Source organism: Vulpes vulpes, chromosome 1 (assembly GCF_048418805.1).
Source record: "Vulpes vulpes isolate BD-2025 chromosome 1, VulVul3, whole genome shotgun sequence".
Classification (NCBI taxonomy): Eukaryota; Metazoa; Chordata; class Mammalia; order Carnivora; family Canidae; genus Vulpes; species Vulpes vulpes.
This window is the reverse complement of record NC_132780.1, coordinates 99,219,222-99,241,012: the sequence shown is the minus strand read 5'-3', so window position 1 is coordinate 99,241,012 and position 21,791 is coordinate 99,219,222. Positions and strand designations below refer to the sequence as shown.

General features: G+C 41.0%; 1 protein-coding gene across 6 annotated transcripts in view; it reads right to left on the bottom strand.

The window, feature by feature from the left end:
- Positions 1 to 21,791, bottom strand: part of NSUN3 (NOP2/Sun RNA methyltransferase 3) — a 98,364-nt gene that overhangs the window by 35,324 nt on the left and 41,249 nt on the right. For 2 of the 6 annotated variants that reach the window (XR_003233679.2, XM_025989899.2), the window contains one exon: positions 8,235 to 11,719. The exons of 1 other annotated variant lie outside the window; for it this stretch is intronic. Coding sequence is in view for 2 of the 5 variants with exons in the window: in XM_025989899.2 (XP_025845684.1) it covers positions 11,458 to 11,719 (262 nt within the window). In the remaining 3 variants the exon portion in view is untranslated. Of the gene's footprint in view, positions 1 to 8,234; positions 11,720 to 16,880; positions 20,488 to 21,791 lie in introns of those variants that run through there. 3 more of the 6 variants (XR_011994435.1, XR_003233677.2, XM_072721113.1) reach the window with 3 other exon arrangements.

The following is a 21,791-nucleotide window of genomic DNA, read 5'->3' as shown; positions in this document are numbered from 1 at the left end:
ATAAACAATAAATAACTACTTGTATGTTTGCTTTTAAAACTTCAGATGATGCCATGATTACTTTATCATTTGTCCTCTTACTACAAGCTAAGCCATGTTCGAAGTATTTACAAGTATTACCTCGTTAGCTCTCACAAAAACCTATACTATAGAAATTATTATTATTATTATTATTATAACTTTACTGATGATGAAACTAAGATACAAAGAGGTTCACTAATTTGCCTAGTATCACAAACTCAGCAGGTGACTCTGGCACATACACCAGTAAACATTCCACAACAGGATCATCTTATCTGGAAAGGAGAAGAAAAGCCACACAGAGAATGAGGTGGGTGAAGAGACACAGAGATATTTGCTGCAATTGTTCACAGAATTTAGCTATTTCTCAGCATCCCAGGCAAAATGGGAAATAACCTGATTTACCTAACCTGAAAACACTCACTGAAATCTAAGAAAAATTCATTATTAGGGTCCCTACACAGGAAGGATTTTGAATAACATAGTATATTATGTCTTATAGAGGATTTTTTTTTAAAGTGTTCTGAAATTAACTGTTATTTAAGCCAAGAGCAAGACAGTATGTTGAAGGTCCGTGAAGGCAGGTGGATGTGAATTAATGCAGGACCGTTATGGACATTTTTGCTTCATTTGACACAGTAGGCGTGGCTGGTTAGCAGTCTTTTCAAACTGCAGATTACAAGCCACAAGTGGACCATGAAGTCAACCAAGTGAGTCACAGGCAGTTTTTAAAAAATTATACAGACGTGTGGGGCGCCTGGGTGGCTCCATCAGCTGAGCATCGACTCTTGACTCTGGCTCAGGTCATAGTCTCAGGGGCCTGAGATCAAGGCCCATGTCGGGCTCCTCACTCAGGGAGCAGTCTGCTGGAGATTCTCCCTCTCCCTCTCCCAGGGTCCCCCCACTCTGCTCTCTCTCAAATAAATAAAAAATAAAATAAAATAAAAATTATACAGACATATATATACATGTGAAAGAGAGGGGGTACATCTCAAGTTCAAAAATAAATACAAGCATACCTTGGAGATGCCGTGGGTTTGGTTCTAGACCACTGAAATAAAAACAATAGCACACTAAAGAGTCAAAGGAATGTCTGGTTTCCCAGTGATGCACAAGTTCTGTTTACACTCTACCATAGGTCCTTAAGTGTGGACCTTAAGTACACTTGTAAACAACAATGTATACGTGTGTGTATATACACACACTGAAATTTTAACTATAAAAAAGAATGAAATATTGCCCTATGTGATGACACAGATGGAGCTAGAGAGGACAATGTTAAGCAAAATATGTCAGAGAAAGACAAATTCCGTATGATTTCACTCATATGTGGAATTTAAGAGACAAATGAACAAAGGGGGAAAAAGAGGAAGAGACAAGCCAAGAACCAGACTCTGAACTACAGAGAACAAACTGCTGGTCAGCAGAGGGGAGGTGGGGGGGTAACTAGGTGACGGGGATTACGGAGGGCACTTACCACGCTGAGCACGGAGTGATGCAGGGCACTGCCGAATCGCCACACTGCACACCTGAAACTAATACAGTGCTGCACACTCACTACACTGGAGTCAAAATAACAGTAAACAAACGTGCATACCTTAAAAATGGCTTTATTGCCAAACAACGTCAGCCATCACTGAGCTTTCAGCCAGTTGCTACCCCTGATCACAGAGAACTATAACGAGGAGTGAAAAACTTTGAAATATTGAGAGAATCATGAAAATGTGACACAGAGACATGAAGCGAGCAGTGTCGGGAAAATGACACCAACAGACTCAGTCGATACAGGGTTGCCACAAACCTGCAATTTGTTACACACACACACACACACACACACACACACAGAGTATCTGTGAACTATAATACAGTGAAGTACAATAGAAAGTGTAATAAAAATTTATTGCATAATTAAGATTTTGGTATGTTCATATGTGGATATGTGGGTGTCATCTTATAGATGTGATTCACATTTTTTTCACAAAAGTCTAAATGACCCTCCTGAGTTTCCACTCTTCATCCTCACTATCTGTTATCTCAGCTGGGATCTTGTCAAAGCTTCATAAAAAATTGTATCAGATTGAAGTCATTAGAAAGCGGAGTGAGGCATTTTGAGCTGCGGACTAAAAGGAGATCCTCATGCTTTAGATTTCAGGCAAAGAAGTAGAAAGGAAGTCTACTTCTTTTTTTTTTTTAATTAAAGAGGCTTTTATTTGTGCTGAGATGGAGGAGCAGCTCATGTCTGCAGACATCGGGGACTGCAGGAAAGTGTGCAAGAGGGACGAGAGTTTTCTCATGAAGCCCAAGATACATTTGATCTACTCGAATGCTCAAGCACCCCCTCCCGACCACAGACCTATGGGTCCGTGATAGTTCTGGTTTCCTCAGTTGTCCTGCTGACATTGTTAACAGCTTGCCCTTCCACCCTCATAAATGTCCTGGATGGATGACACATCATCTGACCAACCTTCCCATAACAAGGAAAACGCCCTGGCCTGGAAATATTTGGAGGGATGAACCGTGTACCAAAGATGTCCTATCCTTTTACTCAAATTATGATTTCTGCATGCTTCTCTTTCTCCTGGTAAACCCTCTGCGACGTACTTGTCACAGGAAACTTCATGTTTTCCTATTCAGAAGTGTCAATAAAGACTGGAGAAGTATTTCTCACCCCAAAGTTCACTGAAGCCATTCTAAAAAAAATTAATTAAATAAATAAATTAAAAAAATACAGGGGCACCTGGGTGATTCAGTCAGTTAAGCATCTGATTCTTGATTTCCGCTCAGGTAATGATCTCAGGGCCATGAGACTGAGCCCCATGTGGGGCTGTGTTCTCAGCGATGAGTCTTCTGGAGTTTCTCTCTCTCCCTCTGCCCCTCCTCCCACTCGCTCACACGGGTTCTCTCTCTAAAATAAAGAACTAAATCTTCAAAAAAATAAACATAGGCATACTCTGTATTATCTGGAGGGTTACAATAAGATTCCAGTGCTTAAGGTATTTCTGTTTTCACCAAGGTGAAATTAAGCAGTACTGTTTTAACATCTGCGACCTAACTTCAGCCCCCTACCGGTGTTCCTAACAGGAAAACTTGGGAGATAAAACAGCATCATAGAACACACAAAAATGAAGGGTTTTCTTTAGAAGGAATAGAGAAAATTGGTGCAACAATTGAGAAATCAACTGATGCATGATGGCCAAGACAGGCTGAACCTCAAGCCCTCCACCTTAACGGTTAATACCAGACTCAGATTTCAAGTGGGAACAGTTTCAATTGAACAGTGTCACCCGCATTAATTAATGTTTATTTCAACTATGTTTTTCAATTTTTAAGATCTTTATAAGGTTTGTTGACTTTAGAATTGTATAAAATATATGTATACAGAATTTTATATACTTCTATTTTTTTTTTACAGTTTTATTTATTTGAGAGAGAGCACGTACAAGTGAGGGGAGGGGCGGAGGGAGAAGGAGAAGCAGACTTCCGGCTGAGCAGGGAGCCCGACCTGGGGTTCGATCCCAGGAGCCTGAGGCCATAACCCAGTGAACCACCCTGGCGCTACTCTACATTGTTCTATTTTTAAATAAATAATAAAACACTGGAGCCTCAGAAAATATTTTTGCTCTTTAAAAAGCAGGCTTTCATACTTCCAAAGTTTGAGATACATTAGAAGTAAAAAACATCATTCTTTGGTTTTCTACGAAAAAGAAATGGAAACAACCAAGCTTCCTGGAATCTTGGCTTTACAGAAATGCCAGTTTAGCAAGATGAATGTCGCTACCAAGAATATGGACTAACACGGGCGGGTGTCCTCTTCAACCAGGCTCTCCCACCGGCTTCGCCCTTGTGGGACACTTTGACTCTCAGATCTTACTCCTGTACCGATCCACTCCTCCTGGACTACTGTGACTCACTACGGCTGTTCTATTTGTTCTCTTGACTTTAGTATACAGTATTAGCCCGTTATCCCAATCTCAAGTTTTAGGTCAGAGAACTTTATAAAAGAGAAGAAACTGAACTACATAAAATAACAAGTACGTAAATAAGTAGAACAATGCTCGCAATATTGCAGTGGCTCAAAACATACTTCCTTTAGAGATAATCTATTTTACTTTAAAAATTAGGCAACCAAGATTTAATGTTACAGATAAAGTTAAAGGCAGAAGTAGCTCCAAATCATATTCAACAAAACAACAAAAACAACAACTCTGGAGCAACTGATAAGTTTATAGAGAATAAGATTTTTCTGTAGTTTCTGCAAGTGCCACTTTAATAATCTATTTTTTGACTGTCCTTGATGTGCTGAAGTACAATTTCTTTTTCTATTTTAAGACATTCTCACCTGCTGTTCTGCCCTTGGATATTCCTTGTAGGTTTGAAGTATCCTCTAGAAGACAATTATGGATTTATCCATTGGCATTCCAACCTTATTATTGAGCCTATTTCACTTTAAAATTTTCCCACACTGTATGCATGCCTAAGCATGCTCATAATATACTGGATTCTCTATTTAATTTACATCTCTCAGTCCAATGCACAAGCTTTTGAAAATGGTTGGACTATTCTTTCAATTCACTATGGAAAAACTAAGTATTGCAGCCTAAAATATGGCCTTTACTGTTTTCAGGTAAGAGTATAAGAAAAAGAGACTATATATTCTTAAAAATATAGATCACTTTGAAAAAAAAAATCAAGCCTTCTAAGTAGAACTCTAGCTAATTACAGAGTGGGGACACTGGCAAATTATTTAAAGGACATCCCAAACAATAAGTGGGGACACTTCATACACTGTGGTATTGGGTTTCCCTGATGTGAGGATTCAAATTTTGATGAAGTTAACAAGGATGGAATTTGTGTGTGTGTGTGTGTGTGTGTGTGTGTGTGTGAGAGAGAGAGAGAGAGAGAGAGAGAGAGAGATTGAGAGAGATGCAGATCTCAAAGCAAGAGGACCTAGCATGAAATACTAAGGGCTCAGATTTCATCCTATAGGCAACAGGGAGCCATTGAAAATTTTAAAATAAAATTTATTTCTTTATTTGAGAGAGAAAGAGAGAGTGTGAGCAGGAGGGGCAGAGGGAGACAGAGAGAGACTCTCAAGCAGACTCTTCACTGAGCACAGAGCCTGACATGGGGCTCAATCTCATGACCATGAGATTGTGACTTGAGCCAAAACCAAGAGTTGGACTCTTAACTGACTGTGCTACCCAGGCAACCCCCCTCCCTTTTTTTTTTTTAAATTTTTTTAAAGATTTTATTTATTTATTCATGAGAGTGTGTACATAGAAAGAGAAGCAGAGACACAGGCAGAGGGAGAAGCAGGCTCCCTGCAGGGAGTCAGATGTGGGACTCGATCCCAGGTCCCCAGGATCACGCCCCGGGCTGAAGGCGGCACTAAACTGCTGAGCCACCTGGGCTGCCCAGCCCCCTCCCTTTTTAAAGATCATTGAAGAATTTTAAGCAGGGTAATGGCATGATGGGATTTTATTGTAGGAACAGAACTTCAGCAGCAACAGAGTGTGGATTGTGAAGTGTGAGGCAGGAGGTAGGAAGATGAATTGGGAAGAAAATTCAATAGCTGAGGTGGCCTTTACTAGGGCAATACCATGGGGTTAAGAGAGAATAATAAAAATGGTAAGACTTGGTTATTACCTAGAGGTGAGAGCAAAAGCAAGGAGAGAGAAAAATTGAATATGGCTCTCAGGTTTCCAGATTCTCAGGCCAGATGGATGGTGGTGCTTCGAAATAAAATGAGGAGGAGCATGCATGAGTAAAGATTAGGAACCTTCAGTCTGCTGGCCATAATCTTCTCAAGGAAGTAAGAGGCAGGACCATCTTCTGAGAGAAATGAGGAAGGTGTTGGTATAGGACATCTGTAGACAATAGTGGAAGTTTGGGAAACTCACTAATAGGATTGGAAAAGGAAGCTGGCCAAACAACAGCCAAAGTTATTGATAGTGTAAAAGTCTCAGGGGAGGCCGGGGAACGTGAATCTGTGTTGAACTTAATCTGCACGGGGTATGAATATGTAGTGAATATGAAGTCTGCACTGCTGTATGGTTTTCTTTTCTCCCAAACAGTGCTCAGCCATCTAGGTATGATGGAGGTGGATGCAGGATCCACTGGGCTGATCCAGAGGTGCAACTTTAAACGCCAGATGCAGTAGAACCCAAAAGTGGGAGGAGATATGGTTTAAGGCATCAACCATAGGGTTTAGGATAGAAAAGGAAAAGAGATGAACGGGTCGAGTGATAAAGGTTTAAAACCTTACAGGTGTCAAGGCGATTGAATTGCAGTTTTAATGAGAATGGGAAGGTAAGAAAGCTGGAGGGACAGAAGGTACTGATTTAAATTTTCCTAAGCAGAGAAATCCTAGATCTGCGCTACCCAGTATGGTAGCTTATAGCCACAGGTGGATACTTGTATTTAAATCCATAAAAATATACAGTATGTTCCTCTGTCACACTAGCTACACACTAGGTACCACATGTGGCTACCATGTTGTCCATATTGCACAGGGCAGGTAAGACACTGCCATTCCGTAGAAAGCTCCATTGCAGAGTGTGCCTGTAGATAACATCAAGTTCGAGGAAACGCCCAAGAATGTAAGATACTGAAGACAATGGAGATAAGAGCCATTGAGAGAGGGAGGCAAAGAACCGGAAAGGTAGGATATCGAATGGGCTTTCCATAAAGGTGCTGAATTCAGCCTTGACACGCCAGGAGTTCCGATGGAGAAGGTATGAGCTAGACGCAAAGTCCTCAGTGAATGCAGAGGGTGTGACCCAGACAGATGAACACACAAGTGGACGTGCGTCCTGGCAGTGTGTCCTACAACCCTATAGGCCTACCAGTGTCCTTCGCTGTGAAACATGCTTGACTGACTCAATCTAGACCCTACCCCCGAGTGATATTCCAAGTCCTCCTTAACCCTCTCCTGAACCATTGTCCTGGTTCACCGTCACCTCTTGTGAAACTCCCTGAACTTGCTTCCGCCAACTCGATGCTGTGGGGCGAGAAAGGAACCTGCTAACTCATACGTACGGTCAGGTGCACTAGGTGGCTGGAAATCATCTGTCTATGGGCACAGCTATGGCTTCATATAGAAGATTTAACAGAGATGACCGGTGGTAGACTATATGACAAAAGCCAATTTTTTTTTAAAGGAAGAACACAGGTAGTTTGTGCATATCTGTCATGTTAATTTAACACATTTGTTATAATTTAAAACCTAAACTGAAGTTTTTTATAATCAAGTCAAGAGGGATACCGATCTGTGGCAACATGGTACAGCCAGTTGGCCATCCAGGGCTATATCATACACGACAATTTCCAGTAGCGTTAGAGCCAGTTGCCACCATCACATCCTTTTTTCCTTTCTCTTAGAAGTCGGCAGTTATGAACTGCAAGCCCATGCTGATCCATCTGTGCTAACAACAGTTCATGAGTCAGCCCTGGGTCCTTGGTCCTCTCATTTCTCCACCCCTCACCCCGACCATTAATGTGATGTGATGTAATGCCAGGAGAAGGTGGTTTACTGGTTTTGGAAAGGTTGCTAATACCTTGTGTGTGCGGATGAGTGAACGAAGTCTTTCCATAGCTTAGTGATTAGAAGCTGGAACGAGCTCAGTCCCCTTTTCTATCACCAATGCTAACCTCTCCTAACTTTGTCCTTTCTTGTTAATAGCTGCAATTGCACTCCTATTTGTTTTCAAGAATTAGTTAGAAACTGGGGCCTGTTGCTTATTTTTCAATAGGCTGTATGGTTTTAGTCTCTGTTGATTCTGCTAGGTCGTACAGTTATTTGTGTGTAATAGGCTCTTCCACTGCAATATGCAGCAGAAAATTCCTTCTGACAAGCCATAGCAAGCTTGATTGAGTTGTGACGTATGCCATCCAATAGCTTCCAGTGAGGCAAAAACCTCCTTTTTCTAAGGCAGCATCTGCTTTTACTCAGTTTCTACGTGACTCTGATCTCACATGATCAGGAAAATTACTTTCTTCATTTGTGAAAAACTACAGAAAGGTATGGAGTTAATATCTGGGTGAGCTAATTAAATTTTAAAGAGGTATATATGCTTTACCAGGCTTTCTTCCTCCTTAGATTTAGTGAAACCTTTTTAAAAATCTGAGCATTGAATTACAGGTCAATGTTTTTAACTTTTTTTTTTTTTTTAATTCTATTGTTTAGTCATTCCCTAAAGAGGATCCCAAATCAATTCTTGTTAAATTTTTATTTTATTTTAAATGTCACACAACAAGTAATATTAATACTCTTCTGTTAAGATAGTATTTCTGATTTTTTCCCATTGACTTTGCAGCCTGAAGCCATTCCAAATACTGACATTGCTTTTAATGTTTTCAGGACAGATGCTGTTAGGGCTTTCAGCACACAGTAGTACGTTATCAGCAGACATTAGTTAATTTGTGAACCTTCATCTGAATATCCTTCAGATACTCATGGGATCTGGGTGATATTATAACTCCAATGTCAGCCTGGAAGGTAACATCAGTAATGGGTACCATCTTTACTCACCCCCCAATGCAGCAATAAGGCAAGGAAAGGGAGATTGTAAACCATTGATTTGAACCACACAAATGGGTTGTGCTGCTATATTTGTCCCCAAAGTCAAATTTACCTAACACATAATACAAGTCGTCCCATTCAATTGCATCAAAGGACTTCTCTGCATCTAATAAAACTGTTGCTATTGGTTTCGATTCTCTGTATTCCACAGGAGTTGCATTAGCCTATGCAGATCATCTGATGCTTATCTTCCAGGTATAAAGCCTTCTTAGATGATGGTCTATTAGATTGGGGATTACTTTATTTAGTCATGTAGGAAATGTTCTGGTTACCTATTATGTTACGCCTACTCACATTGTATACAAGGATATTTTTCACAATATTGCTAAGGGAGTAACATGCAATCTTGAATATGAGGCTATATGGATACATATAATAGGATAAAGGACGGTAGGCCCCCTTGATTTCAAACCACAGATAATATCAAATGCTTTAAAAATTCAGTATAAACCATTTAAATGCATTATATTTATTCATAGTGTATTTCTGAAACTCGTGGCTATTCAGTGTGCTGAAGGCAGAGAGAAGTTAATGTGTTGGTAAGCAACCTAAATTCTTACAAAGCTATTTTGAAAGTAACTCAATGCCACAGAAAGTAATATCAATTACCCCTTGCTTTTCAAATGACATTGCAAGGCTGCTCCAAATTTCGATTCTTCAGTTCAGCACCTGCGAAGAAAGGGAAGGCACAGAGCACCTCCATGGGAGATTTCTGGGTACTGCAACCCCAAGAAGTAGTCTAGAACACATTCTGAAATACTGCAGTTTTTTTACCCCTCAAGGATTGGTTTAACCCTTTGATCCTCTGTGACTAAAGAACTGCCTACAAGTGCAAAGATAACCTAGGATAAGGGAGGGCCAGTTGGTAACCTTGGGGGTTCCTATAATCTGCTTCTTCTGAGGCAGCATAGTATGGGGAGTGGGGCCTGGCCACTGCAGCTAGTTTTAGTCTTGGCTCTACTCTTTACTTACCAGTGTCGCCTGGCAAAGCTACAAACTGCACCGAGCTAGGCTATTCTCATTCACAAAAGGCAGGTATAATACTCCTTAAGCTGTTTTAAAGATCAAAAAAGATAACATATATATATGAAGAACTTAATCAAATATTTAATGCTCCATAAACGCCAACTGTTTCATTATAATTAATATTAATAATAAAGTAAGTTATATATGCATTTATATTTGCATTTTTCAGTAATCATAGGAACGTCAAATCCAATGGCATACTGAGTATTCAGATTAGGCTTCATGGCAGCATGGGGGAAAAACAATGACATTCAGCAAAGTGCACTGGGAAAATTTACTTTGTGATTAACCTACACAGAATAAATACACTTTTAAACCTACAGTATCTGAAGACGAAGTTTTAAACTGAAAAAAACTAACAAGTACAAACTTAGTAAGTAAATAATTTCCATTGTCTTTTATATTTTTTGTATGCATCCAGATTATTTCATTGAGTCCAAGAGATCTAGCCTTTTCTTCCCCAGCTATAAGAAACTGCTTATGTATGCTTGCAAATTAAAAAAAAAAAAAAAAGAGTTCAGGAAAAAATAGTCTCTGGTTTAAATACGCAAAATATAGTAAACAAATTCAAAAGGATTCAGCTTCAGCAGAATTTTCTATTTCTACGGTCAGTTTATTCTTTTTTAAGTTAATTTTCAAATAGATAATTACCTTTTGAAGTATACTGCATAATTTTTCTTAATAGTTGGAAAAGTATATTTGTCTCTAAGTGAAGCAATTTCCAGAGAAAACACATGATCCAAACCTGAAGCTAAAACCCTAAGTACATATACAGAAATGTACACAATATTCCCAAGACATAGGTAAACAGGGAGAGGCACTTAGCAAATGGTATTGGGTTTTGGTAACAGTGTAATCCCTGTCATTAGGCATCTCCCCCTTGTGCATTAATACGTGACATCATACTCTCATATAACATTTCATAACAGAGTGAAATAAAAAGCCCCTCCAGATTGCGACTGTAAGATAATCAGATTCTGTAGTGCTCATTATGACTGCAATTATGTAACAAAACTCTCCAAATATAGTTCAGTTATTGCAGTTATTAATCATTCTGGTTTTGTTACAAGTACTTGCTTTATAGCCTGCTGGAAAGACTCCATTATTCTACAAGCTGATTGTCGAAAGTCAAACTTGTGCATGTGAATCTGCTGTTCTAACAGCCTTTCAACATAATTTACCCTTTCAATTTGTATTTGTGAATACAAAAAAAGTGGAGAAATAAAGCTGGTGTCAATAGAGTCACTGACCTTTGCAGTAAACAGAAGACAATCCTTAGTGGAAAACAACATGGCAAGTAAGAAACCTATTTTCTAGAACTAGAAATAGTGCCGCTTAAGAAGTTAGTCTAAGAATACTGATTGGTTCTTAAGGAAAAAGGTTGCGGGGTGGGGGGGGGGGGGCTGCTGAAAGAAATCTGTATATTTGATGAGAAAAATTATAAAAGGAACAGCCAAATGTGCATTTTTAAAGGTTCATAAGCACCAACATCATAAATTGAATGTATTCCTAAACATTATGCATAAAACCATATATTCTGATTAATTTAACTGCAAAATGCCAACTAAAAGACAGCAGATTTATTATACAGAACAAACACCATCTGCAACACCTGAAACCAGTGCTACAGATACATTCTTAGGGAAAAAATACACCTGGAAAATTCTTAAGCCTAGGTTCTGAGATGCCAAGTATTAAATAAATAAGATTCCAAACAGACCCAGGGAAAATGACTTCATAATTATTTAAACGTTAACACATAGCCTAGAAAAATAAATATAATAATGCACTGACATGGCTTACGAAATGTTTATGACCAATTTTACAGTCTATGATTTCTTCAATTTGGCTATATACATTGGGCCCCAGGGTTTCCCCTTATCTGGAATCACCAGGAGTCCACATTCCTGGCCAGTGGGAGCAAACGTGAAGTCTCGGGAGCAAGTCCTTCCCATTTCCTTAATGTCCACAGGTATGATGTTACTGTAGGAGTTTAAAATTTCACTGATGACATCTTGATTTTCTGCCTTGGAAAGTGTGCATGTAGAGTACACAAGTAACCCTCCAGGGCGTAAGGCCTTGATTGCAGACCTGTGTGTGATCAGGAAAATGGAGAAGTCTGGTTAGATGCAGGAAAAGGCCACTATGAGGTTAGAGAGCAAGGAAGTTTATACTTGACACTAACCATACCATGACTTGGACTGTAAGAACTCTGGGTGGTTTCTAGCTTTACAACTATTTCTTTCTAATGGATCCCTGGGTGACTCAAAAATGATAATCAGGTCAATCAACATGGGAAAAACAGAGAATGTGTTTGCTGGTTCTTTGTTTTGTTTTTTAAGGGTAAGAGGATAGAGGAAGACCATGATTAATGGGTTTGTCTTTGAATATACTGAGTGGTACTAATGAGTAGGTGAGAGAGAAAACATCAGAACTTCTTCAGGAACGGAGTTAGGATTTGGTGAGGGCTGAAGTCATCAGAGTAAGTAGGATTTCCCAGGAAATGAGCAAGAAAGTAAGTATTAAAGACAGACACTAAGCCAATACCTGTATTTAAAGGAAGATAAAACTTAGAAAGGAAATAAAAACGGTTTCACCTGATTAAAGTGTAGCTTTGGGAAAAGACTGGAAAAAAAGGTTTTTTGTTTCTTGGTTTGGTTTCTTTGGGGTTTTTTTAGAGGAAAACTTGAATATATTTGTAAATGCAGATCCAGGAAAACAGTCCTAGGGCTTCAGACAGCAAATGTAGGCGTTGGCTTCAGAGGAGATGGGGCTCCAGCCCTTTATCTGAAACACATGGGGGCATGAACAGGGAACCAGGATGTTTTAAGGTAAAGAAAAGTTCAAGATAGAAAGCCTTGACAATAAGAGTAGATGGATGGCAGGAAGGTAATCTACCAAGAGAAAACTAGAGAAGTTGTAGTCCTGCTGCCGGGTGATCAACTCCAAGCAATCACTACTGGATTTAAGTGTACGAACAGCCCCATGTCTCACATCTGTATTTTGATAACCTGGAGAACGTGACAATAACGGAAGTTTACAGTGAAGATCCACACCATCAAAGTAAGTTCAGATTCTGTTCCCTGTGTTCAATTATTTACAAGACCGAAGACTCTTAATTCAAGACAAGCAAACTGATGACTAAGTTTTCTTTCCTCAAACTTCCTTAGACACCCTGAAACATAAGGTTAAAAATATATATATATGTGTATATATATATGTACTGACAAGAGATTAAGATACGTTTGTGAAACATGATGTGCAGGTGAAGCAGGAACAGCAGGCGAAGAGAGTAGAGCAGGTCCGGACAACGGCCACAGGGGGCATAACGGACCTGGGGGCCCACTGAGTCTGGGTCCTGGAAAGGTCAGATGTCTTGTGATGAGAACAAAGACTGACAACAAGGGTACTATTCAGAGCATGTATGAGAAACCATGGACCCCACACTCCCATTTATGGCAGGCAGGTAAAAAGTTGGGAGGTTTTTATCCCTGTAAGTCGAATAAAGTATTCGAGAGACTTAAGGAGGCCAGTGTTGGTGTTTGCCCCTGAAACCAAAGACCTCCGCGCTCTTCCTTGAAGGGGGCATCGAAGTAACTGCCATCTCATCATTAAGTGACATCAGTAGGAGAAAGGATCCCACCCCTAAAATAAACCTAGTCTTTTATTGTCCCATTTGAAAAAGATGATTGCCAGGTAATTCTTGGTGAGAAATGCTTAAGCCATGTGAAGAGCAAGAGCAAAATTTTAAGAATGGCCTAGGAAGAAACCGAAAATTCAGAAGACAAGAGGCATAATAAGAAAGACTGACAAATGTGTAGCACCCCTAGAACAATGACAGAAGGCCACGGGGCAGGACCAAGCAGAGGGCTCTAGAGCTGGACATACGTTTATCAAAATAGGGAGTGTTTCGTAGAAGTGTTTAGAAGCTAAGGTTGAAGAAATATTCCAAAATAGTAGAACAGATTGAAGATGAGACAAGTAGGATCAATCAAGTAGGTCCAGATTTTAATTAGTGGGAGTACTGGAAAGGTGAGACAGAGAACTGGAAGTGGGGGACACGAAATCCATGAAATAAGAGAATTTTCCAGAGATCAAAGGAGTGTTCAAGATGAAAGAACTCCTCAGGGGCTAGAACACTCGGTACCACGTAGATCCTAAAATACGACAACAACACTGCTCGCCTTCAGGAAGCTAACATTCTAGCTGGGGAGACAGAGCATAAAACACAATATTTTTCTTTTTATAAAGGCAGCTTGTCTTTTTTTTTTTTTAAAGATTTTATTTATTTATTTATTCATGAAAGACACACAGAGAGAAAGGCAGAGACGTACGCAGAGGGAGAAGCAGGCTCCGGGCACGGAGCCCGACGTGGGACTCAATCCTGAGACCGCGGATCACGCCCTGAGCCAGGGGCAGGTACTCAACCGCTGAGCCACCCAGGCGTCCCCAAAAATAATAATACTGACAGTAATTCTGTCATGAGCTAAATTGCGTCTCCTCCCCACCCCCAAATTCATTTGCTGAAGACTTAGCCCCCAGTATTTCAGAATCCAACTGTATTAGGAAATAGGATCCGTAAGGAGGTAATTAAGCCAAAATGAGGTGGGTGCTACCCCAACACAACTGGTGCTCTCCCAGGAGAGGCACCAGGGGAGCATGTGAAGACTCAGGGACAGGACACAGGTCAGCCACCAGTCCTGCTCCCCAGGGCCTCTGCTTCTGACTGTGATCCTGCAGACCTGAGAAAGGAAACTCCCCCGGCCTAGGCTTTGCCGTCTACAGGAGTCTGCGGAGGCCCTGGAAACGGACACAGGGGCATGCACACAAAGGACAACTTGGCATGTGTGACCACACACACACACACACACACACACACACACACACACACACACTATATGTATGTACGTGTGCTGGTGTATTTTTCCTCACCAGGCAATCCTCCAATTCTCTGAAAACACTGGCCGCCTGTGTAACGATTTAAGTCCGTTCTCACCTATTCCCCTGAAGTTAGTGTCAGATCCCAAAGGTGAAGGGCTAAGCCCTACAAAGCTGCCCTTCAGATGCCAATGGGGGATTGAGGCCTCCAGTACTTCTCACCGATCTGCCATAAGTTAAGGGTACCCACAATCCCCATGCTTGGGTTCAACAATTTGCTAGAATGGCTCTCAGAACTCAGGAAAAGGGTTTACTTACTAGATTAGTGATTTATTATAAAAAGATACAATTAAGGAACAGACAGAGGGAATGCATAAAGCAAAGTATGGGAAAAGGGGTGCAGACTTGCACATGGTTGATTCCCCTGACATCCTTAGAGGCTTTCCAAAGCCACTTCATTAACATAAAATAAAGTGTGGTTGAAAAAAGCCTGTTATCAATAACAAAAGTTGCTCCTTTCATATTAACAAAAACCAAATTTTATAACAAAAGGTGTTCTAATCCCTCTTATCACTTAGGAAATTACAAGGGTTTAGGAGCTCTGGCCTGGATCCAGGAACAAAGACCAAATATAATTTTACAATATCATAGTTTAAATATTTAAATATTTATTTACTAATAGGTTAGTGAAGAAAATAAATCAAGATAACAGGACTAGGGATGCCTGGGGGGCTCTGTGTTTGAGCATCTGCCTTCGGCTCAGGACATGATCCCAGTCCCAGATCAAGTCCCGCATCGGGCTCCCGGCATGGAGCCTGCTTCTCACTCTGCCTGTGTCTCTGCTTCTCTCTGTGTCTCTCATGAATAAATAATTAAAATCTTAAAAAAAGAGAGAGAGAGAACAGGATTAGAAGAGCTTAGATAGTGGGGCAGGGGGTGGATCACAATTTTACACAGGGTAGTAAGATCAACAAGACAATTCAGGACAAGACATCTGAACAAACCTGAGGAGCTAATAAGGAAGTAGCCCTGCAGATATCTGAGGGAAGAGCATTCCACACAAAAGGAACAGCCAGTGCAAAGGCCCCGAGGCATGTTCAAGAAGAGAGGATCCAGTGTGGCTGCAGCAAGGTGAGCACAGGGGGCAGCAGAATGACATCAGAGTCAAGAGAGGCGGGTGTACGAGGTCTTATATTTACACTGAAAACTTCAGTCTTATGAATGAAATGAATGAATGAAAACGACTGCATACTTAGATGCATTACTATCAAACTTTGCACCTTCAAGAGCAAAAGACGCTAAAGCCTTCAGAAAGGAGAATGGGTCTGAGAAACAGACGGGAATCAATGGCATAGCTCACTCAAAATGTTGGGAAAAAAGCAATTTAAGGTGGGTGCTATTTACTGTCAAATTGTCAAATAAATATATAGGAGAAATACAGAAACTCTCCTACAACCGAGGACTCAGAAGTGTTACCTCTAGCAAGATGAGGAGGTCAATCAAGAAAGGGGAGAAATGGGATACTGAAAGTGGTAAATATCGCAGGAAGGCAGTGGTGGGAGTGAGACGTGAACCTTCATGGGTTCACATTTGTGGACAGCCTGCGGGGGGAGTGTAAGGGACCCCAAAGCTGGCCACACGTCACACTACGGCAAAGGGTACTGGGGGATGTGAGCAAGGCACAGGACACAGGAGCACTATGCTGGGCCCTCTGGTATGCCCGATGTAATCCCCCGGGGCCTTACAAGCTCAACAGGGAGACACGAGAATCCGAGAAACAGGCGGTAACACAAGCTAAGGCAAGAGTGACAGGATCGCTGGTCACAGGCTGCAGCCGAGGAAGGAGCCGCTTGTGGAAGCCGGAGGACGTAAGGAAACAAGCCTCCTTCTGGGCCCCTCCACAAAGCATGGGGCTTAAACCACAGACACTTTTACTCCTCACAGCTCTGAAGGCTTAAGTCCAACATCAAGGAACCAGCAGAGTTGGTGTGTGCTCCCCAGTCAGTGAGGGGTCAGGGAGCTCACTGGGTCCCTTCACGAGGGCTCCCTCCTCATAATCTCATCACCCCCAAAGGCCCCCACCTAAAACCACCACTTTTGCAATTAGGATTTTATTTTTTTAAATATTTTTTAAAATTTTTATTTATTTATGATAGTCACACAGAGAGAGAGAAAGAGAGGCAGAGACATAGGCAGAGAGAGAAGCAGGCTCCATGCACTGGGAGCCCGACTCGGGATTCGATCCCGGGTCTCCAGGATCACGCCCTGGGCCAAAGGCAGGCGCCAAACCGCTGCGCCACCCAGGGATCCCAACAATTAGGATTTTAATATACACATTTTGGGAGGACACAAACATCCGGTCCATGGCACCCACCTGGACCAGAGCGAGCGGCAGCTCTTCCAGGACCTTGATCTCGAACTCAGAACCTTCCAGGACCTTGATCTTGAACTCAGAACCTCAGAAGTGCGACATAATAAACATGCACTACTTTAGGGCACCAACTGTTGTAATCTGTTGTAGCAACAACAGGAAATTAATTCATACCTCGTGATAGCTTTTGAATTTTTTTTTATAGCTAACATACTAAAGCATCAAAAGATTTTGCTAAAATTGTGTAAGTAACAGCTACACTCGGTTTGGATCATTTTCTGACTATAGCAATAGGTGTAAGGTTTTCCTTAAAAAGCTGAGATTAGGGGATCCCTGGGTGGCTCAGTGGTTTGGCGCCTGCCTTTGGCCCAGGGCGCGATCCTGGAGTCCCGGGATTGGGTCCCGTGTCGGGCTCCCGGCGTGGAGCCTGCTTCTCCCTCCTCCTGTGTCTTTGCCTCTCTCTCTCTATGTCTATCATAAATAAATAAATAAATCTTAAAAAAAAAAAAAAGCTGAGATTACCGTGTAGGGGGATCTATACAGTTCAAATCCAGGTTTTTTTAAACTCCTGCTAAAAGTACTTATTTTGCTCCTACTTCCACAATTAGCAAAGCCAATGCCTAACCAAATAAGTATGATTCCCTCCTATTACAGTTACACAGAAGTACACAGAAGCCTCATCATTTACAAACAATACATTCCTGGCTTGATGGAAATTTAAATTAATTTCTACAATGTTGGCTAATTCTCCTGGTTTGTTTTCATTCCAACATTCATGATTTATGTTTCCAAAATTAGGTTCGTATAACTTAACTGGTCACATTAGTTTCTCAACAAGAAGACTCTGCGTAGTCACACCAAAGCTTTTTTACAAATTACATTAATCTCAACATCCCAGGGCAAAATGTTAGGAATTCCTGTCAAATGGTTATTGCTGTTGAGCTGCTGCTGATTGTTGTTTAAACACCATTTTTTGTCCTCATGCTTGGAGTAGTTACAGATTTCAAAAATACCATGATTTTGTATTCAAAGCTCAAGGAAAACAGGCAATGTAGGGAAAAAAAGGAAAAAAAAAAACAAAAAACAAAAAACTCCCAGGGTTCAAACAGCCAAGAATTACTAGATCTTTATAATTAGCTCTATCAATACAGATCATGATTTCTTCACCTTTGACACATAAATGGCAATGGGTACTTAATTTTAGTTCAGGCTAGAGTAATTTAAGTATTCTATAACCAGATTAACTCAATGATTAAAAAATCAATACTTCTGGTATTGGCATTCCAATAAATTAAAATATAATTTAGTATGTTTTCCAAAATACTAAGTGAAAATTAACACATTTCTAAAATACAAGTATGTAAACATGCACCACTTTGCCGACGACAATAGCATCTAGGGTAAGGCATCATGCATACTTTGAAACCAATGAGAACCAATAATCATGATTTCCTCCAAATCATAAAAAGACTGTATGTGCACTTTTAGAACAGTTAGGAGGGTGTGAGAAGGGTGTGATGCTTCAGGAAGAAATGATTACAGTCAGAATAGAAGAAGATCTTGTTTAGTAGGTCTTAACAAGCCCAGTAAAAAATTTAAAATTCCGACGGGGGCGGGCGGGGGAGCGGGGGGCACAACACCTTAGAAGTCAGGAAGACTTGAAGAATACAAGTAAAGTGTCAAGGTGTGGTCATGACCATATAAAACCTCCGTCAGGCGTAGAGAAGCAAAACAAGTCACGCTGGGTCTGGGGTCTGGGGGAGGGCAAGACGGGTCCTCTCCACCTGGTGTAAATTTCTGCACTGCGCAAAATTCCTTTTCTTTTTCTTTTTAAATAGTAGGAAAGAAAACTAAAGGGGTAAGCAGCAGCCCCTCGCTGCCGGCATCCCTGCTGGTGTCCGGGCCCGGGCGGGCTCTGTCACTGCTGCACAGTGACACTAGCCACACGCGCGACACGCGCCGAGCTGTGCTGAGGCCAGCAGTTTTCCTACCGATGGGGTGCGGGGGACCCCGGGGGCTCCCCGCAGGAGCCCGCTTCTCCCCCGCTGGGTCTCGGCCCCTCTCTCTGGGTCCCTCAGGAATAAATAAAATCTTAAAAAAAAAATAAAACAAAACAGATGCCCGCGAGACGGTTGCAGAGCTTTGTGACCGTAGGGCCGGCGGACGGCGGCAACGCCAGAGGTGGGGCAGGGCTCTCCGGGAGGTCAGGGCTGACCGGACACCTCACGCCGCAGCGCCACGAGCAGGCCCGAGCAGGCTGGAGCCTGCGACCCGGGCCCGCCGCCCGCCCCATCACTTCCCATCGCCTGACCTGCCGGGTGGTCGGGCCTCACCCCGCTCCAAATCCAGAAGGAGACGGGGCCTCACCCCCGGGGCGGGGCAGCGCCCGGGCGGCGCAGGTGGCGCCTCGGACATCTCCCCGGTCTCCCGGTCTCCCCGGGTTGCTGGCCGCCTTGCCCGGGCCGTGGAATAGGCTGAAACGCACTTTGGGCTTGAACCACCTGGTTAATGAGGCAGCTGAAAACAAAATAAAACCTACTCTAAAAAAAGACACCATTAAATAGAATAAAAGGTGAAACTGAATTTTCCCATCTTCAAACAGAAAACCCCGGTTGATGTTCGGCAGGTCACGGACGGAGCACACCTGAATGATGGTTCGGGTCTACTATCTCTTACGGGCCTCTCCGAAATCCAAAAGCTCTGCAAGCTACAGTTTTGTTCTTTTTCTCCTTAAGTTTATGGCAGACCCATTTGGCCTCAAAATCTGACCTAAATTGATGTGAGGCTATTTATGGTTAAGACTTAGCCCATGTGATGTACTATTCAGAGGCTCTGTTGAAAGCATATTAATGTTTGATGACAGGGTAGCTGCCTCAAACCTTACTGGGGGAAATGGGTGACGTATTATACCAAATATCTACTACATGACCTTTTTAAAATCCAAAAAAAATCAGAATTTGGAAACCTATCTGGCCTCAAAGATTTTGGATAAGATTTTTGACTTGTAATTTAGATTCAAATGAGTTACGATGCAAAGCTACATAAAATATCTTCTGTCTCATTTCTACATGATAAACCAGCCACAGAGCTGACTGATGAAAGCTTAATTTAATTACTTTTGAAAGTAAACCTTTAAATCTTAACTTTAAAAAGCACCAGATAGGTAAATCTGCAGTCTATTTGCAGGAATCTGTCAGTGTTTTCCTACTCTAATATAGAGTAAGCAAAAACACTGAACTGTTGTGCGTCCTCTCAAAATACCAAGGGTTCCTCTTCCCCCCAAAAGTGTTTTGATTTGTATGTTGGCATTTTTAATTTTATTTATTTTCTATTTTTTAAAGAACACATTGTACAATCAATAATAAAGCTCTTTTTTCAGTTTGTCATTTTGTTCAGTGCTTTTCACTGAATTTCTCCATCCTTGAAAGATCTGCTTAAAGAAAAATAGAGAATTAAGCCCCAAGAACCATTTAAGGTACTGGCTTAGAAATAAGATGAGAAGATGGTGCGTTCCCAGCACAAGAAGGGAGACCACCAAGGTGGTCCACAAGGTGGACCAAGGTGGTTTCCAGACTGGTCCACATAGTCTTCAAGAAGTAAAGATGATGGCCTAGGGGGAAAAAAAAAGATTACCTGACCTTCATAACTTGAAGAAAAATAGTATTATTACCTTTAATGAAAACATAAGTTCAATGAACTTAAGACGCTAAAAAAAGAAAAGAAAAAAACAAACAAACAAACAAACAAACTAAAACATCTTGGACAGTTCCAAAGCGAAGGTATTTCAAACTTTACCGAAACTGAAAACATGATGCAGGGTGCCCTGTCATTCCTAAGGTAAATCTCCAAATCTCAGAAAATGTCATTTAAATAGCTACTAAAACAACCTAATATATTTTTAAAATATTAAGTTCCATTTTTCTGGCCATTCTTCTGGTCTTTGATTAGAAATCTGGCATTCTGTTGAGAGGGTCAGTGTTAATTAGATCACTAAATTTAACTGTATTCTGCATTTAAAAAAGACTGAACCAAATTGCAGAAGAAAACAATCAGCACAGCAATACTGCCATCTTTTGACCGAAACAGAAAAGTGATCCTTTCCCCCTTTAATTCCTCATGACCGGCTACCAGGAGATAAACATCTTCTTGTGTTTCCCTTGCAACATGTCTGAAGTGAGAGTCACTGTCCCTCCTTCAACAATTTTCTGGTGTAGAAGTAAAGCGATCACTGATGTCTGTATATTTTGAAAAATTAGGATCACGGCGAAGCATTACCGCGATTAATGTATTTATTTTTCATCTTTCCTCAAGTCCCTTCTATCAGCATTAAAGTATTAAGGCTATAGCTCCTTTTTTTTCACATGTAAATATGGGGAAGCAATCAAGTGAGATATACTTAAGGATATTTATTGCCACATTATCCTCAGTCTTGTTCCCTTTGTCTTAGAAACTCTAGTATTATTATTATTTTTTATTATTTTTTTCTTAAACTGGGTAAGACTGTAGTAATTTTAAAAATTTAAAATGGGCATAGGAGCATCAATCCTGCAACTGGTCCCTCTTACAACCATTTAATATTCAATTAGTATTTCAGAGATTCTGTATAAGACTATTTTATAAGGTTACTTTAAACTTACATAGGAAAGAAAAACATTTATATAATTAATGTGAAAGTTGTATGAAACTTACTACTCAAATGACAAACTAAATTCTAAACTGAAAAGGTTAAATGCTTCCAGAAGACACTGCACACACAGCCCATGTTCCTCCAGGAAGAAATTCTTACTTTTTCTTTTGGATAATATAGAATACTCCTATGTCAATGGGAATATGGATTTGGTCCAGGAATCAAGTGAGACACGGATTCCTCTATTAGCCAAGAGAAGGACAAGCCATCAGTCTCATTAGTAATGC